Source organism: Malus domestica, chromosome 11, assembly GCF_042453785.1.
Source record: "Malus domestica chromosome 11, GDT2T_hap1".
Taxonomy (NCBI): Eukaryota; Viridiplantae; Streptophyta; class Magnoliopsida; order Rosales; family Rosaceae; genus Malus; species Malus domestica.
The window spans coordinates 5,447,324-5,475,221 of record NC_091671.1 but is presented as its reverse complement, the minus strand read 5'-3'; the positions used below and the strand labels follow the sequence as shown (position 1 = coordinate 5,475,221).

General features: G+C 39.4%; 1 protein-coding gene and 1 non-coding gene across 2 annotated transcripts; both read left to right on the top strand.

Moving 5' to 3' along the window:
* Positions 1-595: 595 nt before the first annotated feature.
* Positions 596-17,652, top strand: LOC103447334 (uncharacterized). Its single transcript, XM_008386529.4, has 22 exons — positions 596-959; positions 1,154-1,197; positions 1,313-1,376; positions 1,609-1,717; positions 1,827-1,894; positions 1,980-2,077; positions 2,340-2,511; positions 3,022-3,238; positions 3,451-3,577; positions 12,265-12,374; positions 12,524-12,616; positions 12,721-12,849; positions 13,001-13,134; positions 13,534-13,623; positions 13,743-13,813; positions 14,626-14,890; positions 14,989-15,060; positions 15,442-15,481; positions 15,609-15,886; positions 16,523-16,700; positions 16,800-17,011; positions 17,231-17,652. Exons 1-22 carry the CDS (start codon positions 903-905, stop codon positions 17,525-17,527), a joined length of 2,925 nt encoding a protein of 974 aa, XP_008384751.2. The 5' UTR covers positions 596-902; the 3' UTR covers positions 17,528-17,652.
* Positions 17,653-18,170: 518 nt separating this feature from the next.
* Positions 18,171-18,242, top strand: TRNAP-AGG (transfer RNA proline (anticodon AGG)). The gene has a single exon. It is a non-coding gene; the product is annotated as a tRNA-Pro (tRNA).
* The last annotated feature ends 9,656 nt before the right edge of the window (positions 18,243-27,898 follow it).

Here is a 27,898-nt window from a genome sequence, read left to right as displayed (position 1 = left end):
AAAATTTCGACGAAATTGATGAAAATGACTATAGCTACACATTTTGATAAGTTGAGGGACCAATGGTAATGGATTTTTAATTGAGGGACCATTGCTACATTTACTCATGTTTTTTTAAAACGCTTATATGATTATGAATTATAAACACTTTTAAATTGTTACACTAAATGCAAAGGAAAATATTTTTATGAGCACTTTTACCTCTTTTAGAAGCAATTTCAAACAAATCGTTACTCCCATTATCTTGTACGGTTGCCATTTTGTAATGCGAATTAATATAAGATTGGTGTTTCATGAATGGAGTTCGAATTTGGTTTATGGGAAATCACATTACATTCCACAATTTTATTTTGTGATAGAAAATCAAATTGTCTTTTCATTCTCATTTAGTTGACAACAAGAGTTTTGTTAATAAATAGTTTAAATTATTAGGTATCGAGCTTGAATGGACCGAGCTAACCTCAAGTCTACCTTGAGCTGTTTTGTTAAAAAATTCAAGTTACTCAAGAATTTACGAGTTGGACATACTAATGTTCAAATTTGGCTTGTTTCTTAATCGAGCCGAACTAAATTTGACTTGATTCTTTAACGAGCCAAACTTAGACGAGCCAAAGGACTGACCGAACCCAATGCAAACTCGAATTGTGTCGAAACGATCTACTTAGAAGGTGCCGAATACAAATATCATAAACCTCGGTGATGAAACTGCAATTTGCATAAAACGTACAACACGGAGAAGCAAGAGGAGAAGTTCATCTGCAATTCCCGCACTCTACAGATCTTAACAGTAATCCTTCGTCTACAGATCTCAACCCAGTCGATCATCGATTACGTGAACTCAAAGAAAATCAGACGACGTCGTAAATTCAATCCGAAAAGCACATTTCTGCTGCGTTCCGTACATGGCATCATCCAGCAGGTTGGAATCTGTCGGAGACGATGAAGCTGAAGAGGAGGAGGTTCGCCATTATCCATTGCTTTGAATTCATCAATTTTTAATTTTTAATTGTTATTTTTTATTCGTGCTTAATTGAATTTCACGTCGTAATTTTCCTGAAATTTTTAACTTTAATTTTACTCCGAAGCCACTAATAAGAGCCAATTAAGGAAAAAGCTATGAACTTAATCTGAAGGAAAATAATATTGGTTGCAGGTTGAGCATTTTGATGATTTCACTCTCGCCTCTTCATGGGAAAGGTAATTCATATATGTGTGTGTATGTATATAATTATATATATCAGCTAATTTTTGTAAAGTTTTCGACTTTGTATACGTTGGGAACTGATTTAGATTGTAATTGTAATGTTTTTAGGTTTATTTCCGATATTGAAGCGGTTTGTAGGCAATGGTTGGCAGACGGTCCGAAAAATCTGCTGGTATGCTTGAAGAAGCTTGTTCTGTTACTCAAATTGTTATGCAAATGAATGATTCGCGTCAGCTTGTGCATTTTGATTGCTACTTATATTTTTGCATGCCGAGTTTGATTTTTATTGCCATTGTGATGAAAATAGTAATACGATCATGTTGAGAGGAAAAATTTTAAGTTTTTGTTGTCCTTTGTCATGTTTGTCACTGCCAATATGGATTTTGTGTATTGTTTGGCTGTAGAAAAAGGATGCAAGGGAGGTTTCGGAGGATTTATACAAGGTCAAGTCCGAGTTGAAGTTTTCAGCAAAAACTTATTGCATGGAATACTATTTTGGAACAAAATATGACGGTAATAAGGAATTTCAATCGTAATTTTTCTTTTATTATATTTTTGTCATAAATTTGAATCAAAATGTTAATATTGGAGGCTAATGTTTTATTGTATCGTGGTGGTACAGGCAAAGTTATCGATTGGAATTCCACATTGCATGACTTGCAGTTGTGTTTTGGGGTCAAAGAATTTTTGGTATGCCTTAGCTTGGCACCTTTTGTTCTTTAGTGCTTTATTTATTTGTATTTTGGTTTCAAACTTGTTGATCATATTTCATCAGGTAATTGCTCCTCAAAGTGCCAGCGGTGTGGTTCTTGATGCACCTGAGGCTAGCAAGCTTTTAAGTGCAGTTGCAATTGCCTTATCAAATTGTTCAAGGTGGGAGGGATACCAACTTAAAACTTTTTCTTTGTAACTTTTGGTTCTTCTTAGACATGTGCCTTGGTCATGGTTCTTCTTAGACATGTGCCTTGGTCAATTGAAATTTCTGATATTAGATCAACATCCATGTAGTGTTCGTTGACAATCAGTGGCCTGTGGTTTATTAACTTTTTGTCATGGTGTTAGAGACTTTATCTAGTTCATTATTTGAGTTAAGTTATATCAACTGTATGATATTGTTCAAAACTTGGCTACACAGTTTGTGGCCTGCATTTGTTCCAGTACATGTTCCTGCTAGGAAAGCTTACATCGGTATCCAAAATATGGGAACAGTTTTTACTAGAAGATTTGAGGCTGATCATATTGGTAGCCAGGTTCCAGTAAAACTCATGCATTTGGAAGGATTGTATGAGTTGTTTGTTTCCAAATTTGTAAGTTTCTACCAAAAGTTAAATGTCCTTTTTTCTTTTTGATATAATCTTACAGTCTTGCTGTCACAAGTTGGTTATTCACTTACCTTTTGAGCTTACAGTTACCACTATAATAGTATGATTTGAGGCTTATAAGATCTTTAGGGTGTACTCTATGTCCCTGTTGTTTCCTTTTATTTTGTGAACCTCCTTTTCATTTCATAATGCTATAGGTAGGTTGAATAGTATAGTTTTGGTCACTCTGATTCATGCTATCGTCGTAGTTAGGTTTTCTTCAAGAGAGGTAAAACCTTTTAGTTTTGTAATTCCAAAAGTCTGTTTTTTCTCAAACAATGTCAGCAGGATTTTTATTTTTTGAATTATTAATTATATGTTCTTTGCTAACCATTCTTGTTCTGTATATTTCGCTATCCACTGAATTTGAAGTTCCTTAAAGTAGTATTGTTTTTAAAATTATATTTTGGTTTCCTGTTTCTCCAAACTCTAATTATTTTTCTTTTGATGGTGAAGGCCTACTCCACATTGGACTTTTCTACTCACAGTTTCAAAGTCCATTTCACAATGAAGCTAACCTATAGATCCCTTCCCCATGATGATGAGGTTCAAGGAGATGATCCAGATGTTACTGAATCTGAAATAGATATTGGTGGTGAAATTCACAATAGAACACAATGGGATGATGATTGTCCATGGAGTGAGTGGTATTCTGCCGAAGACCCTGTAAAAGGTAGTTTTATCCTGAATTGTTTCATTGTAATGCTTCCTCTTATAGGTTTTGTCCATAGCCGTGCTCTTTCTTTTAGGTATGACTGTGTGGGATAATGTCTTAGGTTTTCCCTCAAACAACATGCATGTTGTTTACCACAATTATCCTTGGCATGCTTGATAACTCAATATGGACTAAACATTTAATTTGATGTATGTATTGACTGCCCACAGGATTTGAATTGGTTGCCATGTGGTCAGAGAAATTGCTTGAGAGCTCTATGGAAATGGCTGAGCTGGAAAATTCTTCACCCCATGAAGCTCAAAAATGGATACTATCTCCAAATATGTCTTCAGCTTTGTGAGATACTTCTTTATTTAGATGACATTATCAATTTTTATCAAATAAACGCTATGCCTGTAACTCCGCCTATGTCTTACATGGCCGGTCCCAAGCCCGGATAAAGGAGGAGGGGGAGGGCGTCAGGTAGTCGACAGCCGGCACTCCATGATCACGTCGAATCCTTATGAAAATGAATCCAGAACAAAATCGCGCTAAAGCTAGGGCGTCACCCGTAAGTGGCGCGCTGTGTGGCCCGAGCACAGTGATAAGTGAGCAAGGGTCGCTGTATCTCCATCGGCACCCGGATGCAGTGTTAAATGAGCAAGGGGGCCATAGAAACTTCTTTTCGAACGACTCCACTCAAAGTTGTTTGGGAGCATATGCTCCTATCAACTTTACCCGGGACACACAAAAGAAGTACTTTGATCCTATTAGACGGGGGAGGGTGAAGAAGCTAGGACAGAAGGGTAGAGTTCAAGAGAGCAAAATGCGTTTAGGAACGTGGAATATAGGAACCTTAACGGGAAAATCTATGGAAGTAGTGGAAGTTATGGTGAGGAGAAGGATAAATATTATGTGCCTACAAGAAACTAAGTGGGTTGGTAGTAAGGCAAAGGATCTAGAAAACTCAGGGTTTAAACTTTGGTATTCGGGCACAAATAGAACGAGAAACGGTGTTGGCATCATCGTGGACAAGACCTTGGTACAAGATGTTGTAGATGTCAAGAGGGTAGGAGATAGAATCATGGCAATCAAGATTGTAATAGGACAAGAACTTATCAATGTGATTAGTGCGTACGCACCTCAAGTAGGGTTGGATACGAGTTCGAAGGAGAAATTTTGGGAAGATCTTGGAGACTTGGTGCAAGGAATTGCTCAGACGGAGAAGTTATTTATAGGAGGAGATTTAAATGGACACGTGGGCAGGGAGACAGGCAACTATGGAGGTTTTCATGGTGGCCATGGTTTTGGGGAGAGAAACGAGGATGGGGAAGCTATCTTGGATTTTGCAATGGCATATGATCTCTTCTTAGCCAACACCTTCTTTAAGAAGAGAGAAGAACATGTGATCACCTACAAGAGTGGGTCGTCAAAAACACAAATAGATTTTCTTCTAATGAGGAAAGGGGATCGTATAACTTGTAAGGATTGCAAAGTTATACCAGGAGAGAGCGTGGCTAATCAACATCGCTTGTTGGTGATGGATGTACATATCAAAAGAGTAAGACAAAAGAACAAGACTTGGAAGTGCCCAAGAACTAGATGGTGGAATCTAAAAGGAGAAAAACAAGCCATTTTCAAAGAGAAGGTAATCACCCAATGTGTGTGGGATAGAGAGGGGGAAGCTAGCCAAATGTGGGATTCCATGGCTAGTTGTATCCGAAAAGTAGCAAAAGAGGTATTAGGAGAGTCCAAGGGCTTTGCCCCACACCAAAAGGAATCTTGGTGGTGGAATGAGGAGGTACAAACAAAGGTGAAGGCTAAGAAGGAATGTTGTAAAGCCTTATACAAGGAGAGGACCGATGAAAATGGTGAAAGGTATAGAAAAGCGAAGCAAGAGGCGAAGAAAGCTGTCAGAGAAGCTAAGTTAGCGGCTTACGACGATATGTATAAACGACTAGATACCAAAGAAGGAGAGTTGGATATCTATAAACTAGCTAGAGCAAGGGAAAAGAAGACAAGGGACCTAAACCAAGTGAGGTGCATCAAGGATGAGGATGGAAAGGTTCTTGCTACAGAGAACGCGGTTAAAGACAGATGGAGAGGTTATTTTCATAATCTTTTCAATGAAGGACATGAAAGGAGTGCTTCTTTAGGGGAGTTGAGTAACTCAGAAGAGTGTAGAAACTACTCCTTTTATCGTCGAATCCGGAAGGAAGAAGTGGTTGTAGCTTTGAAGAAGATGAAGCATAGAAAAGCAATAGGCCCAGACGATATACCAATCGAAGTGTGGAAAGTTTTGGGAGAGACAGGTATAACATGGCTCACTGACCTTTTCAATAGGATTTTGAAAACGAAGAAGATGCCAAATGAGTGGCGAACGAGCACTTTGGTGCCTATATACAAGAATAAGGGCGACGTACAAAATTGCATGAACTATAGGGGTATTAAGCTAATGAGTCATACAATGAAGCTCTGGGAGAGAGTCATTGAGCATAGATTGAGGCAAGAGACACGGGTTTCGGACAACCAATTCGGGTTCATGCCAGGGCGCTCAACCATGGAGGCAATCTATCTCTTACGAAGATTGATGGAAAGATATAGAGATGGGAAAAAGGATTTACACATGGTCTTTATAGATTTGGAAAAAGCGTATGATAGGGTCCCAAGAGACATTCTTTGGAGGATTTTAGAGAAGAAAGGAGTACGAGTAGCATATATCCAAGCTATAAAGGATATGTACGAAGGAGCAAAGACTGCCGTAAGAACTCATGAAGGACAAACCGAAAGCTTTCCCATAACTGTAGGATTACATCAAGGCTCATCCTTAAGTCCTTACCTTTTTGCGTTGGTAATGGATGAGTTAACAGGACATATTCAAGATGATATTCCTTGGTGTATGCTTTTCGCAGACGATATAGTGTTGATAGATGAAACTCAGGAAGGGGTAAATGCAAAGCTTAACCTTTGGAGAGAAGTGTTGGAATCTAAAGGTCTTCGCCTAAGCCGATCAAAGACAGAATATATGGAGTGCAAGTTCAGTGCAAATGGAGGCCAAAACGAGTTAGGGGTGAGGATCGGAGATCAAGAAATACCAAAGAGCGACCGTTTTCGTTACCTAGGATCTATCTTGCAAAAGAACGGAGAATTAGATGGAGATCTCAACCATAGAATACAAGCTGGATGGATGAAGTGGAAGAGTGCATCCGGCGTGTTGTGTGACCGCCGTATGCCACTGAAGCTCAAGGGAAAATTTTATAGGATGGCAATAAGGCCGGCGATGCTGTATGGCACAGAATGTTGGGCGGTGAAACATCAACACGTACACAAAATGGGTGTAGCGGAGATGAGGATGCTTCGTTGGATGTGTGGGCACACGAGAAAGGATAAGATTAGGAATGAGGATATCCGGGGTAAAGTAGGAGTAGCCGAAATTGAAGGAAAGATGAGAGAAAATCGGTTACGGTGGTTTGGACATGTGCAAAGAAGGCCTACTGACGCTCCGATTAGAAGATGCGACTATGGGACAGAGGTTCAGGGCCGAAGGGGTAGAGGAAGACCTAGGAAAACTTTGGAAGAGACTCTAAGAAAAGACTTAGAGTACTTGGATCTAACGAAGGACATGACACAGGATCGAGCACAATGGCGTTCTAAGATTCGTATAGCCGATCCCACTCAGTGACTTGGATTTTCCAAGTCTCCAACCAAGAAGTTTTCCTCACTCGGGAAATTAAGGGAACACTACCCCAACCTACATGCTCCACTCAGAAAGCTTCAACATACAAGCTTCAACAAAAGAAAATTCAAAGAACTTAGCGAAGAAGGCTTTGGTGTATTTAACACAATACGTTGAAATGAAGGAAAGCTTATTTATTGATATCCCCGATAAGCTACAAATATGTACATATACATGAGTCAAAATAAACACACAAGAGGGAGCCTTCACAAAGGTTGCTTAGGAGAAGTCTCAGCAGTCGGTAGAGCCCCAGAAAGAGAAGGCACCGGAGGGGGATCATTTGGAGCCTCAGTACTGGACAAAACCCTAGAAGGAGGAGGCATCAGAGGTTGATCATTTGGAGCTTCATTACGCGGTACAGCCCCAGAAGACGAAGGCAATAAATGCCTTTGGAACAAACCCACAAATCTCTGATGATCAAGTAAAACCTGACCATCAGTTTCCTTCATCTGGTCAAGCTTCCTCTTCATGTTTGTAGCATAGTCATGTGCGAGCCGGTGCAACTGTTTATTCTCATGCTTGAGCCCTCTAATCTCCTGTTTGAGACTCATCACTTCAGCCGCCAATGATTCAACTTGGCGGGTTCGAGCAAATAGGCGTTGGGCCATATTAGACACAGAACCTGCACACTGAACACTGAGAGCCAGCGAATCCTTAACAGCTAACTCATCAGACCGTTTGGAAAGTAGTCTGTTATCTTTGGGAGTGAGAAGGTTCCTGGCCACCACCGCAGCGGTCATATCATTCTTCATCACGGAATCCCCAACGGTAAGAGGACCAGTTGGGGAGACAAAGGATGGGCGCCATATGTTGTCTGGAGAAGGCGGGGCTGCCTCTTCAACAAGGTTCAAGTCAAAACGACGGTCGGAGGGGCCAGACATTTTCAAAGGTGTTGAAGAGAGAAGAGGTCGGACAAATCAAGATCTTAGAAGTGCAAGAATGAAGCTTCTACTGGTGGAGATTCAAGTGTGCTTTGGAACTTAATGCCAGCCTCTATAAAAATCTGCACTCGACGGAGCTTCAGAAATCAAAGAGGCGCCTGCTCAGAAATCGAAGAGGCGTTTGCTTTCTCAAAAGTTGGGCTGCTTAGAGATCACGAGGGTTGATCTCAGAAATCGAAGAGCCGTTTGCTTTCTCAAAAGTTGGGCTGCTCAAAGACCACGAAGGCCGATCTCAGAAATCGAAGAGGCGCTCGCTTTCTCAAAAGCTGGGCTCCCTAGAGACCACGAGGGCCGATCTCAGAAATCGAAGAGGCACCTACTTTTCCAGCCTTGTCAGCACCTGTCACACGCACACTCAGCTTTGCGGAAATTATGGGCATTCTGTCAAAGACTTCTGGGGAAGTAGAAAACACATGAATCTTACTGTTCAATCACCCACTTCCCACACGCAACAATAAGCTCATGGGTACCACAGATAACTTTGCCAAAGTTCTCTGCCAAAGTTGAGCACGTGAAGCTTGCAGCTCCCACTACATCGCTCTGACCAAGAAGGGTAAAAGAATAGCAAAGAAACAGCACTAACAAAGTTTAGACCCATAAATTTTGAAGGTCTAGCTACCATATTATTACCCACAAGGGTAAAGGAACAGTACCACTGCTGGATAATTGGAAAGTCCATGTATGTCAACCTCTGTGCTTCGTGGCAAGGTAGACTAGCAAACATGCCCAACCTTTACTCACATTCGAGAAAACACTCCCAATAAGATTGCTTGCTCCAAAATCGAAGAGGCACCGTCCTCCGAATCTAAAGAGCCAGACTCCCAACATGACTACTTTCTTAAAAATCGAAGAGAGGGTAAAGGAACAGTACCATTGCTGGATAATTGGAAAGTCCCTGTGTGTTAACCTCTGTGCTTCGTGGCAAGGTAGACTAGCAAACATGCCCAACCTTTACTCACATTCGAGAAAACACTCCCAACAAGATTGCTTGCTCCAAAATCGAAGAGGCACCGCCCTCCGAATCTCGAGAGCCACTCTCCCAACATGATTACTTTCTCAAAAATCGAAGAGACTGCTCCCCGAATCTCGAGAGCCAGACCCCCAGCATGATTGCTTTCTCAAAAATCGGTGAGGCACCGTTCTCCGAATCAATCGAAGAGGCGCTCGCTTTCTCAAAAGCCGGGCTGCTCAGAGACCACGAGGGCCGATCTCAGAAATCGAAGAGGCACCTACTTTTCTAGCCTTGTCAGCACCTGTCACACGCACACTCAGCTTTGCAGAAATTATGGGCATTCTGTCGAAGACTTCTGGTGAAGTAGAAAGCACATGAATCTTACTGTTCAATCACCCACTTCCCACACGCAACAATAACTCATGGGTACCACAGATCACTTTGCCAAAGTTCTCTGCCAAAGTTGAGCACGTGAAGCTTGCAGCTCCCACTACATCGCTCTGACCAAGAAAGGTAAAAGAATAGCAAAGAAACAGCACTAACAAAGTTTAGACACATAAATTTTGAAGGTCTAGCTACCATATTATTACCCACAAGGGTAAAGGAACAGTACCACTGCTGGATAATTGGAAAGTCCCTGTGTGTCAACCTCTGTGCTTCGTGGCAAGGTAGACTAGCAAACATGCCCAACCTTTACTCACATTCGAGAAAACAGTCCCAACAAGATTGCTTGCTCCAAAATCGAAGAGGCACCGTCCTCCGAATCTCGAGAGCCAGACTCCCAACATGACTACTTTCTCAAAATCGAAGAGAGGGTAAAGGAACAGTACCATTGCTGGATAATTGGAAAGTCCCTGTGTGTCAACCTTTGTGCTTCGTGGCAAGGTAGACTAGCAAACATGTCCAACCTTTACTCACATTCGAGACAACACTCCCAACAAGATTGCTTGCTCCAAAATCGAAGAGGCACCGTCTTCCGAATCTCGAGAGCCAGACTCCCAACATGATTACTTCCTCAAAAATCGAAGAGACACTGCTCTCCGAATCTCGAGAGTCAGACCCCCAGCATGATTGCTTTCTCAAAAATCGAAGAGGGCATCGTTCTCCGAATCTCGAGAGCCAGATACCACATACCACTTTTTCAAAGTGCTCTGACAGAGTTAAAACATGTGAAACTGGCAGCTCCCACTACCGTGCTATGACCAAGCAGGGTAAAGGAATAGCATTACTACTTGTTGTTAGGGAGACGCCTATATATGTCGACCTCCATCCCCAACGGACAGGCAGACCTGCAAAAATGCTCAACCCTTCATCATATCTGAGAGGGCACTCCCAACAAAGCCTTTCGAAATATTCAGCTTTCTTCCCCCCCGATAATACCTCTGCAAACAAGCTATACTAGAGCAAGAATATCTCATATCATCAGGGTTAAAAGCAAGAGTATCCCATATCATGCTTTTTCCCTGTTTTTTCTTTTGGCCTTGTTTTTACCTGCAAGACAAGGAGAAAGAGAGCAATCAGTCAGCACTTGGAATCAAGCTTCCAGCCAGGAACTGACTGCCTGGAACCCCTTACCTGATTACTTACCTGGCATTGCTCTCGAGTACTCATCTTCATCATCTTATGTTTCCAGGGAAGATTCCGCATCTGCTTGAGGAACAGATAGGGCAAGTGCGAAGGATACAAGGAAGCATGTGGAGACAAGCGTAACAGCACACGTGCCGATACATCCATTACTCTGTCAAAAGCAAAAGTATCCCATATCAGCAGGGTGGAACGTACTCTAGATTTGATGGACTTGTTTTGACCCTCAAATTCTTCAGTCGGCCTTATACTCTGGAGGAAACCAGAAAACCCTCCAGCTCAGTTCAAGAATAAGCCTGTGGAAAGTTACTTCTTCAAAAGCAAAAGTATCTCATATCATCTCTTCTCATTTTTCTTCTCTTTATCCTTCATGCTGCTGCAAGATGGGGAGAAGGTGAACAATCAGTCGGAGCTCTGATTGCTTACCTTGTCTGTCAACGCTTTCAGCAGACCCCCTAGCTCGGCGACTTGGGGGACTCCTACTACATGGTTTGTATCGCGCTTGACCAAGCCTGAAACTACAAGTAAGCTTCAAGTGAAATTGATACATTACCTTGTGCATCTCCACCAGTTAAAGATACCACCCCTGGATGGAGGAAGAGTACTTCCAGGGAAGATGCCACATCTACCTATGAGACAGATAAGGCAAGTCAAGACGACACCACACTCCGATACTTAGAAGTTTCGTGATTACGAGATCATCCTCCCACAATATTTCCTAATGTCATTTGTACTAAATCATTCACTCGTACTCACTAAAGGAGAGCTTGAACCTATGTACTTGTGTAAACCCTTCACAATTAATGAGAACTCTTCTATTCCGTGGACGCAGCCAATCTGGGTGAACCACGTACATCTTGTGTTTGCTTTCCTATCTCTATCCATTTATATACTTATCCACACTAATGACCGGAGCAATCTAGCGAAGACCACAAAAAGCGACCGTTTTCGTTACCTAGGATCTATCTTGCAAGAGAACGGAGAATTAGATGGAGATCTCAACCATAGAATACGAGCTGGATGGAAAGAGTGCATCCGGCGTGTTGTGTGACCGTCGTAGGCCACTGAAGCTCAAGGGAAAATTTTATAGGACGGCAATAAGGCCAGCGATGTTGTATGGCAGAGAATGTTGGGTGGTGAAGCATCAACACGTACACAAAATGGGTGTAGCGGAGATGAGGATGCTTCGTGGGATGTGTGGGCACACGAGAAAGGATAAGATTGGGAATGAGGATATCCGAGGTAAAGTAGGAGTAGCCGAAATTGTAGGAAAGATGAGAGAAAATCGGCTCTGGTGATTTGGACATGTGCAAAGAAGGCCGACTGACGCTCCGGTTCGAAGATGTGACTACGGGACAGAGGTTCAGGGCCGAAGGGGTAGAGGAAGACCTAGGAAAACTTTGGAAGAGACTCTAAGAAAAGACTTAGAGTACTTGGATCTAACGGAGGGCATGACACAAAACCGAGCGCAATGGCGTTCTAGGATTCATATAGCCGACCCCACTTAGTGGGAAAAGGCTTTGTTGTTGTTGTTGTTGTTGTTGTAAACGCTATGCCTGTGATAGCTTTGTCCATGTGTAATTGCGTATTGAAGATTTTGGTCATTTTTCATTTATTCTTCCACGGTATATGTCACAAGAGGTTTTGCCCATAATTTATAGCTTATCCAAATTGTAGGGTTTTGGTGCTATATTATTCTGAATTCTAATCTCCCTCAACGAAAAAAGCTAAAACTGAACTTTATTTCGTTTTTTATTAATTGGTGCACATGATAGCTGTTGTTGTATAGTGTGCTTATTTTATAAGCTTTCTGATGACTACTTTTCTTCAGAACTGATTCTTCCAAAGGAAACAGAATTGGATTTTCTTCTCAACTGTGCCTATTACTTGACGCATTGAATATGTCCTTTGAGGCTCAATTTATGGAAGATTTTGTGTCAGGTTTGAATTTGACTTCTTATGCAACTTAGATTCATCAGCTATTTTTCGATAAATTGCTTGTTTTTGTTTCATGAGGTGGAGATGTCATTTTGGTTTTTTATTGAGATGGCCACTTTTTTTTTTTTTTTTCTTTCTCTTTCTTTGGGTAGTTGAAAATCCAGGTTCAGATAATTTGAAGTCCTCAATGGTTATACCTCCACCTACAGTTATTGATCGCGTGCTTAAGGAACTCTTTCATGATGGTATTGCTCCCTTCCTGCAAGACATTTTCATGTAGCTAACTGAAACAGACACTTTACAATATATTGTGGTGGTTGCTAATCATAAGCACCAATGATATCTGTAGGTGCACGATTCCTAGATGTTGCTGCTGCGGAGCATAAGACTTCTCGAGCTATTAAGGGCGCACCTCTTAAATCCCTTTTTGCACAGTTTTGTTTGCATTCTCTTTGGTTTGGAAACTGCAACATACGTGGTATGCATAGGAACCAAATTTCTAATATTTTCACAATCTTTTTAAAGAAGTTATTGAGTGTGTACACCATTCAGATGGTTGGATTCATTTCCTTAGTAGTGTTATTTTCTAAATTATGACCAGCCGTTTGTTTTTTTATATGTTTGATCAGCTATTGCTGTTATCTGGATAGAGTTTGTTCGTGAAGTCCGGTGGTGTTGGGAAGAGTCACAGCCACTGCCCCTAATGCCAGCCACTGGTTCAATTGACCTCTCCACGTGTTTAATTAATCAGAAACTTCACATGGTAATTATCTGTACAAATCTTCAAAGAGTTTGATGGAATTCGTTTCTGAAAAAAACAAATCATTATCGTTAAACAGATGTTTCTACAGGCGTTAACAATTTGGTTTTTGAAAACTTTAACACCCTTGCACCTGCTTTGTTTTATAAGAACACATGTCTAAGCTTATGACTTTTGCTGTATGGCACCATGGTTGCTTGACAATATCCAAGATAGTAATGAACACACACATTATACAATTTTGTTGATCAAATTGAGATTAAACTAATATGCCGAACATGTTGATTTTATTTTTAAGATATGATGTGAACATGTCGTCATTTGACCTTTATCCTGTGATGATTCCTTTGATGCACATGAAACCAAGCCAAAAAACATTTTATCTTGATGCTTTTTGTTCAGCTTGCAATATGCATTGAGATGAAGCGTCAATTGAATGAAGACTTTCAAGATTGTGTTGGAAGCCAGGAGAATTCATCTCCTCAGACTGAGGTCAAACTGATTCTTTTTTATGCTTTATTTTGTATGTGATCTTACTGCTTATGTTCTAATCCTATGTACACCATAGTTCCTCCTCATGTCAGCATGACTGTAGTTGACTGAAAATGCAGGAAGATAGTCAAGATGAGGATTCCTGTATAATGCAAACACCTGGTGAAAACTTTGATGGGAAACATGACAGGTGAACTAAGCAAGTGAGATCTCCTTGGTTTTCTTCATTAACAAATTCTTTGGGATTATCTCTTCTTTTTTGTTTGAATTTAGATAAAAATTTGTTTAATTTTGCCGTTGGCAGATTAATTACTTATAATTCATATGTGTGTATATGTGTGCTTCCCATGATTATGCACCAAGACTGCATTCTTCACTTTCTTTGCTTAGATGAAAGCATGAGGTGAGTTGTAATGTTAACATTGAGAAGCAAGGTTGTGGGTTCCCTCTTGTTTCACCATTAAGTCCTGTGCTGCAGATACATTCACGTAAAGAGTACTGCTATTGGTTAGCGTATGCTTTTCACATGCTTAGAGTGGGGTAGATACTTATAGATGCAAGATTGCTGGTCTGTTGTAAATTACTTCCATTTATATCTTCCCAACCCGGAACTTTGTGTAGCAATTCAACAGAATTAAAAATTTGAACGGTTAATCTTAATTATGTGCGGAATCAACATGTCCTAGGCTTGGGTACCCTATTAGGTGAATTTGGTCAGGTACCCAAAGTTCTGGCAATGATGGAAAAAATCTATTCTACTTTTTTGAGTACCTTTGTTAGCCTAGAAACATGTTTTAGTTTACTGGGCTGGCTGGTCTGTTGCTATGGAGTTTGACTTCAGTTGTTTAAAATTAAGATATATATTTTGAAGCGAAGGGAAATTATGGTGTATAGTCCTTTACCTTGAAGTCGATAGAGAGTTGGGGACTAGGGTAGATAATTTTCAAATTTACAGAAAGTTAATTTTCATTTGATTAATGCACTTTACTTTGGATGCTGCAGCCCTGTAACACCAGATAATTTACAACACTCTGAAAAAAGTTTATCGAGTGGTAGTACTAAGCCAGAAGCTGTGGTATCTGCTAATCTGAAATCTTCAGATTCTACCAGGAGGGGTTCAGCTGGTGTGGCAGGATCTATGAAGCAGGAAGATGTGGTATCTGCTAATCTGAAATCTTCAGATTCTATCAGGAGGGGTTCAGCTGGTGTGGCAGGATCTATGATGCTTCTGAAGTCGTATCAGAGCATGCATGCGCCATACACTCAGGTTGATGTAACATATAAAACCATTTAACAATCTCATCATAGTTTGTGCTCTTGCAAAGTCTGAAGAAATGGAAGTTGAACTTTTTACCCTTTTTGTAGGAGTCACCACTTATGACAGAAGACATGCACGAAGAACGGCTTCATGCCGTTGAAGCCTTGGGCGACTCATTTGTAAGATTAAGACCATTGTTCAAAAATGTTCTTTGTATTAATTTGGCATCTCTGGCCATAAGTTTTCATACGATAATTAGCTCTAGTCATACCAATCTTTTGCATGCAGAAAGATTTTCATGTTTGGGTTAAGAAAACATTAGGTACTTAATGTTTCAATGGAATTAAAAAAGTTGGAAGTTCTCAAGGATTTTCTTTTTCCAGCCTCCCCCATCCATCACGCATTAATATGGACCATAGAATGCCCACTCTATACATTACTCCACAATATGGAAATTACAATTCATTCTTCATTACTTGATAGACAATGTTCTTTAGATGGTTTTCATGTGGTGTTAAGCATAACTTACTGCAATAATCTTATCAAATATTCTATTGCAGGACTTTTCTGCTCAGTTGGAGAGAGAGATCTTAACTTCAGGTGAAAACCTTTAAAAGATTGTTCTAAATATCTTTTGTAGCTACACTTGCACATTGAGAATAACTTTTAGTGGATTTGTGATGCTGTTTATACTGGACATGTCACTTATGAGTTGAATTTTGTTTAGACATGTCAGCGTTTAAAGCTGCAAATCCAGATGCTGTTTTTGAAGATTTTATTCGCTGGCATTCTCCCGGAGATTGGGAGAGCAATGACACAAAAGATACTGGATCATCCAACACTCCGGCAATAGAGGGTTCAAAGAATGACTGGCCTCCTCAAGGACGACTTTCAAAGAGAATGTCTGAGCATGGAAATTTATGGCGAAAGATTTGGAATGATGCACCTGCTTTGCCAGCTTATGAGCAGAAGCCGCTTCTGGATCCAAATAGAGAAGGAGAAAAGGTAAACTAACTTACCAGCAGTTATTTTGTAAAACATCACTGCTGCATAAGCCTATTCTCCTAAAAGTTCCACAGAAATCGGGATGTAGATGAAAAGGGCGGGGTCTGTTTTGGGGTTTTGTGCCACCTGACCTAAACTGGTTGGTTTCTATTTTGCCACCAGAAAGTTGAAACTGACTGATCTTAGGCATGAAATAGAACCTACCCAACCCAATCCAGCATTCCACTGCATTTAGTTGGTAGGTGATCCGTAGGACACTTGGGCATTCACCAATTAAGTTTCTTGCTCAGTGACCAAGAGAAATGGGATAAGCCCATATACATGAAATTGGATGCAACCTGAAGGAATTCCCATGGCCTCTTGTCAAAGCATAACCTCCTAATAAATAAAGGGAAGGGGGTTCTCTTTCTTCTAAGCGTGAGACTCATGGCTCTAATTATTCACTTTGAAATATGATCAAGAAAAAATTCTTATAATTCACTGGAGCCACAGTTTAAGCGGCATGGGATGGGTTTGGTGACGAGAGATCGTAGGTTTTAAATCTGTGTAGGCAAAATAATTTATCTTTTGTTGGTTCCTGTATTTTACGGTGTCTTTGGAATCTCCTTAATGCTTTTCTAACGTTATGTTTCATAGATCCTTCATTACCTGGAAACGTTACGACCACATCAGTTGCTTGAGCAAATGATTTGTACTGCCTTCAGAGCATCAGCAGATACTTTGAACCAGACTAGCTATGGAGGCTTGAAGCAGATGGAAACCAAAATGGATCAACTTTACATTACTTTGGCGTCTGCATTGAGGCCTCTGCAAGGTTTCCTAATCTGTTTATTTTTAAAAGAAAAAAGCTGAATAAATAGTACATTAACTCTAGTTTTGCAGTGAGTATTTACAATTTCAGTTTCTATTCCAGCAAATCGTCTATCTGCTGGCAGTGAGACTATTGAAGACATAAGACGGCTCTGTGGTGTTTTTGAACATGTCGAGAAGCTACTCACCATTGCAGCTTCCCTTCATCGCAAGTTCTTGCAAGCCCCACGCCTCTCTGAAGCCATTTTCTCCGACTGCTGCAGCTTTTATTTTCCTAGAATGGCAACAAGCTCATCAGGAGACAATGCTCCAAAGGTAAACTGCCTTTATGCCTGAAATCATTCCTAATATAGCAGTCCAGCAGATAACGTCCACGATGTCTTGAGTGATCGAAACATTCTGTTTTCATTCTTAGAGGATTTGATAGTGTTTATCCGAGCTAGTGTAGCAGTTGCACCACAGCGGCAAAGTTTTTTCATTAGCATTAAGCCTTACCCTTCAATTTTATATCATGTACCTCCCTTAACTTTGCAGGAGTTTGACAAGAAGCAACAAGTAAGGATGCACGAAAGACCCATCGTGTCAAATATGTTTACCCCTCCAACTGCTAATCAGTCGTGGAGGAAAGTTTTAAGCTTGGGTAATCTTCTCAACGGCCACGAACCAATCTTGAGGGAGATAATATTTTCCAAGCGGGATAGAGTGAGCGGAAATCACTACGCTGCCCACACATCCCAAATTACTCAAGAAGAAGTAGAAACATATAGAATGTATTCATGTGGAACCTCGAACGATCTTCGCGTAGCTCTTTCTGTCGTTTCGTGTGACTAGTAATATTCTCAGGATATTGTACAGAATTTAATAACAATCATTCTTTATGAAATTCTTTTTCCAGTAATTTCTTCATGTGGACCGAAATTGGATATCGAATGGAAATGAAAGTATTCGTCTTTTAATCTTGTGCTTTGGAAATGGAAATGGATTCTTGTTGCCAACTGGCTGATGATGAGATAATGATTTGCTGAGAATCAATGCTGGATGGTTGATTCACAACTTTACGAACTATTTTCAGGCTTAAAGCTTCGAAAAATTAACGGGTAGCGATTTTGACACTCTTTCAAACAGATTCTTCGTAATTTTCTTTTTCTTTCACTCATACGAGTGCAAGAAGCTAAATAAAGGAGAGTGAAAATCAATGACAAACTAAATCCAAATCGAATTATATTTCTAATTCTTAATTTTGACGTTTTTTTATTTGTCACACACTCCAAACTGAATATTTACCGTTTATTAAGCCCTTATTATTTTAATATATATTATGAACTTATAAGAAGATTGCAAGAAGATAAAAATAAATGAGTGAAAAAAACTAGCCAAATTAATTCCAAACCAACAATTGTAATTGTTTAACTAATTCTCCCATGTGAATCTGCTGTATTTTATATTGGTTTAAAGTCAGGCAGGAAGCCATCAAGGGCATTTGGTCTAGTGGTATGATTCTCGCTTAGGGTGCGAGAGGTCCCGAGTTCAATTCTCGGAATGCCCCTTTCTAACAATTAATTTTTTCATTTCTTCTGGATTTGCGGAGCATGTTAGGGGAAGACAATGCTCAATTGCTCTTGTTTCCGTGAGGCATTGGATAATTTTTTATGGATATCATGAGTGCTGATTTTTTGTTACATTTACCGGAAACCCCATCAAAGATCATAGACATACATCTTCTCCAAATTTCACTGTTTGAAGTTTAAGGATCAAATAATCTGAACCACTTAAATTGAACCAGACAATCCCTATTAACTTATTTTGCTAGCCTACTTCACACGATCTAATGACTCTGATCTCATTTTTTCCACAAACCAAAATGTCGAATTTTCTGGTTCTTGAACTTCGAACAATAAAGTCTGAAAATGATCCAAAATTCTTGGTAAGTGTGTAAACTACCTTAAAGTCCCCCATCTGTACGGTTAAGAATGTGTGGGGTCAGCATCTCGATGAAGATTAGATTGCTTTTTAGAGTCAAGAAATGGACAAATGAAAGTAAGGCCTATACATCCATGAAAAATCTTAGATAAGTTTTGATTCTACAAGTCTATCTAACTTAGGAATAAACAACTAATGAAAACACAATTGGATAAAGGAGGATAAGAGAAAGAAACCCATCATTTTCCTAATAAATCTTTGTAATTAAAAAACTAATTAAAGGCCTTTCATCGAAAAATGCCTAATTATTGATCAGAGTAGAATTCTCTCCCCTCCTATTACCATCTCATTTCATCCTCTCCTCTTACACTCTTCTTTTTGTCTTATTCTGTATATAAAAAATTCAAAACAAGATGTAGACGTGACGCAATCGCAACCATTTAAATAGGAAAGAATGGAAGGGGAGAGAGATTAGGAGAAGAGATAATCATACTCCTTATTGATCTATGGGGCTAGTAACTAGTTGTGGGGCCATGGTAACAATCGTTGAGATGGTGAGAGTTTAATAGGGTTGGACATGGCCTAGTTTCGAACTGTTTCACCATAAATTGTATACAATTACCGATGCGCTCCGATCTTTTGATATTATTTTTTAGCATAACTAATAGGTCACAAAGATATTTAATAAAATGTCTCAAAGAGATTGGGACACGAAAGGAAGTCAAGGCGAACTAGGCAATGTGGTGTGCGGACACCAACTAGGATGCCGAAAGAATTTTTGTTTAATCCGCCATAGGCTAATTGCTAATGTGATAACCCTCTAAATAAAAACACTTCAAACTTAATAATTTAAAGAAAGAGAAGAAAAAAAAAAAAAACTTTGTAAGAGTATTTAGAACAAAGAATCAATTAGAATGTGAAATGTGAATAAATAAAGAATTTTTTTTCTTTTATATAAGCTCTTAAAATGTTTTGTGTAAAACTTATAATTGTCGAAATGTTTTTTCTGAATTAGTATTTTCTGTCCGAATTCTTTTCTCCCCCCCCTTTTTTTTTCTTTCTTGTTTTCCTTAGGGTTTATGCAAGTAGTCATAGAATCGCTTTCATGGCTTTTAAGTCAACATCACAAGAAAATAGACCTGCATAAGAATGAGAACACACGGCATGAAAGGTGGGTGGGAGGTAATAAATAAAGGAACCGGATCCCCACCAGATCCAATAATATTGAGTCTGCTGAGCAAATTATCCATGCTGTTGAAATTTGATCTAACGGCTACAAATAGAGACCCTCTAAAGTTATAATAATTGTAGCCGTTGGATCAAATTTCAACGGCCCAAATCCTTTGCTTAGCAGACTCAATTTATTTAGGTCTGGAGAGGATCCGGTTCCATAAATAAAACAAAGATGTGTGTACTATACGTATATAATAAGATGCCTATATGAACATTGAACAATGCTTGCGAATTTGAATCCTCTATGAAACTTAGTGTTCAAAATCTAATGATCAACAAATCCGAGTCCTTAGTTTGTGTGAAAGAGAATTGTGGTTCTCGGTTTGTGTGAGATGGGCCAACATAATGAAATGAGGAAAATCGTCAAATTCAATTTGAGTGGTTCAAATTACTTAGTCCTTGGGCACTAGACAATCTAGATCTCTGTCCAATGCTTCCGATAAGTATCATGCACCACCAATGCCATATACACACATATATTTTTTTACTTGTATCATGTCTGCGAGCCCAGATGCATTAGAAATTTGATAATTTCATAGTTTTCCTTAGAAGTTTATTTATAATCTCAAATTAAAATCTCTTCAATTCAGCATATATAACATAATATTTCATCTACTAAACTTGTATGTAATTAAATCCTTGATGATTATGACCCTTCAGTCCGTGAATTTTATCTTCTTCCCCGTTCTATTATTTCTTACCTGATCGACTAGTCTCAATCTTGACTTCATGGGATGGATAGCTTCATAGCTTCATAGCTTCATAGCTCAATTTTTCTAATGGATGAAAAATTACATGTATTAACTTTTTAACTCTATACATGTTTGACAGTAAAATTATAATTGATCAAATGCTTAAGAGGACAACAAGTTTAGATTAATGAATAGGGCCATAAACTCTTCATGTTTTCTCTATTATTTTCCCTTAATTTCAAGCTTGATATCATTTACTCTTTTTTTGACCAAAAAAAAAAAAAAAAAAGAAGAAGAAGAAGAAGAAGAAGAAGAAGAAACCATTTACTTTTGCCAAAATCTAAAGTAAAAAACGTATTTCATGATAGCCGATTATATCATAAAGTAGAAACAGTGAAAATATGAAAGTTTATAAATTTGGTATTCAGTTGTTTAAGAAAAATTAATATACTTTATTGTCGAATCAGAATCTACTAAGACAAATGAAGCTGAGCTTGAGTACATGAAAAACTACTATTCTTTTCCTAATAGTTTTGATTTTATAGCCATCTCTAATTAATTTTAGGAGCTCACCCTAGAAGGAAAGGGAAAGAAGAGTACTCATGTTGAGTCAATTTGGATAAGTCTTTGAGTATGATTGAGAGCTCTTGATCAAATACAACATTTTCTCATCCCATAATAAAGGCTCTCATCTTTAAAAACCCCGACTCTGTTTTGATGGGGAAAAATCCCTGATTATCTTTCTGTGGGCCAAATTTTGATCACAAGAGTTTTTATACAACACCAAAAACCTTACCAAATTAATCATTTTTCACACGGAACTCCTTGTTGCAGTCCTATTGGAATAGGAATGTGATTATATAAATCCTAGTAGATATGAGAATGTATCTTATATTCATATTAGGAGTAGATTACCTATTAAATGTTGTAATCCTAAAGGGGAATGTTTTTACCTATCCAACTACTATAAATAAAGGCACAATGGGGTGGAATAACACACACCCACAATTACACATCTCTCTTCTTCTCTATGCCGCACTCTCTCTCTCTTTCTCTATGGCCTCCATAATTGTTCAGTAAATTATGCCTACAACACGTTATCAGCACGCTCTTGACACTGTGCTAAAGAGAGTTTATTCTTCAATCATGGGAGTATTACGTTTTAATAATTCTTTTTGTGTTTAATTTATTGTTTTGAATTGATCTACATGTTATTGGTTCAATTTAATTTTTCTGTGTTGAATGTGATACAACGCATTAGAGATGCAATTCCAGTTTTCTGAGAAGGATCTTCTACAAATTCAAAGGCTTTTGTTGTTTTCTGCCAATCAGGTACGCTTAAAATAAAGTAAGATATTTGAAACGACCTTGAAGCATGAAAACATTCCCCATAATGCATGAACCCCCCTATGTTTATATATTGTATATGTTTCATATATTTGTTTCATGCATTACGCAATTAAATCGCTATGTGGAATTTGTGAGTCAAAGAATTGAAAGAAATTAGAAGCAATTAGGGTTTTTCAAACCCTAGAAATTTTGAAAATGAGAAAAAAAAATTATGGGAATTTTTTTGGCTAAGGGCACGACCTGTATAGGTCATTGACTGTTGTTGGACCCGCATGCTTGGATTCCACAGATTGGGCATGCAGCCTCAATCCATGCCTCAGCCCATCTCACCAGAAGCTAGCCTTGCTAAGCTTCCTGGCCTAATACTCGAAGCCAGCAATGTTGGGCTTCATCCATGCCGAGTCGCACCAAGCCAGTAGCTTGTGCTAGCGCCACAAACTGGGTTTGTGAAAGTTGCTGGGCCCGCAACACTTCAAGCAACATACCAGCATAGGGATTTTCCCATCCCATCGGCTCAATATGCAGCATGCATACATCTTGCACTGCAGCGAACTGGGCTGCTTTACAGCCATTTCCCCGAGGCCCAACAAGCATGCAGCCTTGTCCCATGTACTGCATTTACAGCCATTTCCCCGAGGCCCAACAAGCATGCAGCCTTGTCCCATGTACTGCATCCAACCTAAGTATGATGGGTTGCGTCCCTTTTTCGACCCAATATTATTATTATTATTTTGCTTCTATAATCGACCTCGAATGGTCTTGATTTATTGAATTATTTAAAAGTGACCTGCAGTCCATTAATTTAATAATGAATCCAAAATTATTTACCTGAAGATCACTTTTGGACATTAACGATTCAATAATTTATTTTTATACTTTGAACCGTTGACTTACTTTCGTAGTCCCGAAACACTCACACTTGAGTTCCCGAAGAACCCCAAATCCACTACACTTAGTTGTATATTGCATTTTGTGTTCTTGCAGGAACCTCTATTTTATGCACTAAACGTTCATAAACTAAATTGCAATTGTAGTTTCAAATTTAGTGTCTTTGAAACCCGAAGATTTCATAAAACAATACACCCATGAAAACTCGACGTTTTTCATGAAAACCATGTCTTAGAACTTGAATGTTCTAACTTTGATGCTTATGGATGATTCATTCCCATAGCACCAATCACAATCCTGTTCCCTCCATTCAGTGGATTGTCGTACCGTCACAAGTTCGATTTTCCTGATTTGGACATTTCTAAGAGAAACCACTTTATGTGGGGTATAAGACATGAATCTCCACTTGACTATCAAGAAGCTGAGACATCATTGAAGCCAACAATGGCATGGAAGAGCTGAATAAGCCTCCACCATGATCTTCACTCGAAGACTTATGCCCGAAGCATTACCAACGGAAGTACCTCCTGAACGAGGATTCCATGGCTATTTGGCTCGCTCATACGGACTGTCTAATCATGAAAGACATTGCCTGAAGCACACCATGATTACGTCCATAAATGAGTACAATTCTGAAGTTTATAAATCCGATCGAATTTTGACTGGAGAATACTTTTCTCATCCTTCCTTGTTTCTAACTCGCCCCTGAAGTAGCAGTGTAGATAGCAGAAGTTTACCAAATTATCGGATCTGATTACTACCACAAACATATGGTAGAATCAGGACCTGCCAAGGTGTGGCATCATGCCCGAAGCATAATCCTTGGCACCTAAGACCTAAAACTTAAAGAATAAGGGAAAATATTCCCGAACCTTAACCCTGCATAATTTATTTCCGTCTCGATGGAATATACCATTGGTTATGCACCTGTTCATGCCCATACCGATGTTATTAAGGAGTACCATTCTAGTAGTCAATACGTGAGACTAATTTTGCTCCACCAAACACTGTTGGAAGAGCAGAATTTTGACATGGATGGCTTTGTTGGCCGAATCTCCTTAGTAAACAATTTACTTTGTGAACATTTTTCCATGTTCTTGGATTCAAGTTTGGTGTATGTTTTACTTATGGATAATCTTATTGATATTGTCCTTGAATATGAGTTAATTGAATCATGTTTCTTAATACATGTGACCGATTCAATTAAACACGTGATTAGGTAGGAATTTGGGAAAGTTAGTTTTCTGGATGAATGGGTACTATGCACACTAACTTTACACATAAATCACATCTCTAACAATGACTTAAGGTTATCCAACCTGATTAAGAGCACTGGCACGCTCCTTGTTGTATGAATGGTACTAAATCACCATATAAGGGACCTAAAATTCTCCCCGACGTTGAGTTTTTAAGGATATTTGAGATGACAATGATCATAAATGAACCACTGAAGAAAATAGAGTGAAATATCTTTACACCACCTCCAAAAATGAGCCCGAAGCTTTGATTGGAGGCCAATGGGTTGTCTCCCAACTGGGACCACGCCATATGTGGCCGACCTGGAGCCAGGTGATTCGAGCAGTTTACTTGTTTTGGCATGACCTTTTGGGACACTTAGGTCAAACAATGATGCTATGATGCATCTCCTTATCCAAAGTAAGGATCTTGTGCCTACAAGCACACTTTGCCAAAACCCGCTCATTTTGGGAAATTTGATTTCTAAATCATGCCTACCAAAGATACAAAAATGACTCTCTTTTCGCAGTGGATTCAAGGGATATATGTGGACTTATCCAACCAAAATGCGGACCATATAAATACTTATGGTTTTGGTTGATGAATCGACAAACTGGTCACATGTTTGTCCATACACATTGTTGTTAAACCTCATGGCCGATTAAGGGTTCACCACCCTACTTATCCCTTAAGGTCCGAGAGACTGGATGATGCAGGAGAGTTTATATCGACGGTTTTCGATAAAGTATTGCATGTATTTTGGGTTTATAATTGAACATTGAATTCCCATGTTCACCCCAAAGAGCCTCGCTTAGTGATCATAAAGTGCAATTTACATGATCGCCCGAATTTTGGTAAACGCACCAAGTTTTCGGTTTCTGCCTAGGGCTATGCAATCTTTGTATGCAGTTATGTTGGTCCGCCTTGAGGCCCATTGCCACCCAACTTATATGATGTTACAGTTGGTTACTAGGTACGAACCTGACGATTTTCGTATTTACGCATTTGGGTGTGCATTCCATGTGCCAAGTTGCGTTGCCGCAACGTACCACCATGGGTCCTCAAAGAAGGATGTGTATCTTTTGTCGATCATGATTCTCCTTCACACTAGCTCTCTTCGAGCCCTTACATGCGATCTCTTTACCACTCATTTGCAGGTTGTCACTTTAATGAGACAGTCTTCCCGTCGTTAGGGGGAGATAAAAACGTCAATGTTCCTATAGAACGACACGAAGTTGTGTGGACGTTGCCCATTATGTCTCATCTCGATCCCTATACTGTACAAATGTGATAAGCAAGTGTAATGAATTCTAGTTTTCAGAATGTTGCTCCAGACGCATTCCTCTAATCTAGCTAAATTGACGAGATCATATACCAGCTGCAAACATGCATGCAGGATAGACGTACTTAACGGACGTCGAGTCAACATCCCTGGAGGGTATGCCGCCCCTGTTGGACGGTTTGGACGCCCTTGTTGGACGGTCCGGTACACCGGCGGATAACCAATCAATCTGTCTTGGCCTGGAGCATGACAGATCATTCGGTTCATAGTATTCACTTCCCTAGAAGAGGAAGGCACGACACAAAATGAATCTACACTTGATCGCTGTCTCAAATCATTTCCATCTCATAAGATTAATCCTGATTTCTCCCGAGACTTAAAGTTCTTGGTCCAGTATACTAGTTTGGATGAGCTAAATGGAATTGAAATGAGATTATCATCAATGATGTTTTCACTTATATGGTAGCTACCGACATAAATGAAAAGCCACGATATCGAACCGTGTTCCGTTGATTAAGTGGCAACGTAGAACTGATTAGACAACTGAAATTACAATCCAGGTCAAATTCCTTACCAAAGTATGTATTGGACCTGTTGTCCCTACACTGCCCAAGATAACCCTGTTGTGTTACAAGTATTGTGATATGATTCACGCTTTACGGCGCAATGTTTTTCTCAAAACGTCTTGTGATTGATAGCAACATTATGAAATATGGTTAGTGTTTTCTCCATTGGGATATAGATACGTAGATTTACTTGTAAGTTCCTGAAGAATTACATGAACTGGTTCAAATAGTTCCTAAAACCACGGAACACCCTCTTAACTTGTTTGAGGCGTTCGCTTATGGATTGAAAAATCTGATGGATATGGTATACCCGTCTAAGTGATTATTTGATCAGTCAGGGATATGAATTATGCCATTGCGTGTTAAACTATGAAGTCTTATTCCAAATTGCTAGAGTTACAGTTTATGTCGTTGACATGAATCTCACTAAGACTCCGGAAGAGCTTGAGAAAACTGCCTCGCATCCGAAGACAGAATTTGAGATAAAGGATCTTGGGAAAACTCGTTTATGCCTTGACCTGAAGTTGAAGCATTGTTCTGATGGTATTTTGGCCTACTAGTCGAACTACACCCTCAAGGTGTCACTTTTGAGTATACATTTGATCATCCATACGTTATGTGCAAATGAGACTATTGAAAAGGTTATGGAAATCGAAATTCCATATCTAAGTTCAACTTTGCACTTCGTTGTACTAAGCTCATTGTATTTAGACATGGCATCTCATTCACTGTTGATTTTAGTAAAGATGCAGCATCGCGCCTACATGCATCCACTGAATTGGTATTAAAGACGTACTCTGAGGGTACTACATGGGCAAATCCCAACGCATCTCAGTGGATGCAACCCCCTGATCCTCGAAATGATGATTGCCTTGTTTGTTATGCTGACGCAAGTTACTTATCAAACCCGCACAAAGCAAAATCCCAAAATGGTTATGTCTTTACCGTTTGGGATATCGCAATATCTTAGAGGTCCATGATATGACCTTAGTTGTGAAATCTTCGAATTGTTCCAAGACTCACCCTACTTCACTACGCCACAAGTGAGACATGGTTAGAAGTTTTTGTTGAGCATATTCGAAGTACTTGCTGTGTTTTCATCTATCGTTGAGTCTCGACAACGATCCATGAAAATTATGCCGCATGTATCAACCCGACCAAGCCATGATACATCAACGAAGTCAACACCAAGACATATTACGTCTACATCTACATCAGCAAAACATCAGGAGATTGAAGTCATGCAAGCCAATCCCAGACAACCTTGCTGACCTCTACACGACGTCGCTGCCGAAGTTAATCTTCCCGATGCTTGTCCGAGGAATTGGTATGCCTAACTATTCATATGAAATGCTTGTAGTTCTCATTTGGAAGTTATGTCAAACTCAGGGGGAGTATCCAAAAGTATACTCATTTGATCTTAATGTACTATTTTTCCCTACGATTAGGAGCATTTTTCCCACTAGGTTTTAACGAGGCACTCATCCTGGGCTGATCATACCCTTGTGAGCTCTTCTACTTGCGTCCAAAAGACGTATAGTTTTGACTTAATGCAACTTCTCACGTTTCTCCTTAGACTATGGGTTTTTCTCCCACCTTGGGTTTTACCATAGCGAGGTTTTGTGAATTTTACTTTTTATGCATTCTTTTGCTGATTTGACACTCGCATTCGCTCATTATGCCGATGACTTCATCAACTATACTTGCTTCATCACTGAAGACCTGATGCGCCATTTACTTGAGTATTTACACACTTAAGGGGGAGTGTTGCAGTCCTATTGGAATAGAAATGTGATTGTGTAAATCTTAGTAGATATGAGAATGTATCTTATATTCCTATTAGGAGTAGATTACCTAATAAATGTTATAATCCTAAAGGGAAAGGTTTTTACCTATCATACTACTATAAATAAAGGCACAATAGGGTGGAATAACACACACCCACAATTACACATCTCTCTTCTTCTTCTTTATGCCACACTCTCTCCTTCTCTCTATGGCCTCCATAATTGTTCAGTAAATTATGCCTACAACA

Bases quoted from the DNA above. Each gene is read 5' to 3' on its own strand.
- LOC103447334 (XM_008386529.4), top strand. From the start codon at position 903: ATGGCATCATCCAGCAGGTTGGAATCTGTCGGAGACGATGAAGCTGAA. The intron at 12,850-13,000 runs GTATGCATAGGA...ATGTTTGATCAG, and splicing joins TGGAAACTGCAACATACGTG to CTATTGCTGTTATCTGGATA. The intron at 13,135-13,533 runs GTAATTATCTGT...CTTTTTGTTCAG, and splicing joins TTAATCAGAAACTTCACATG to CTTGCAATATGCATTGAGAT.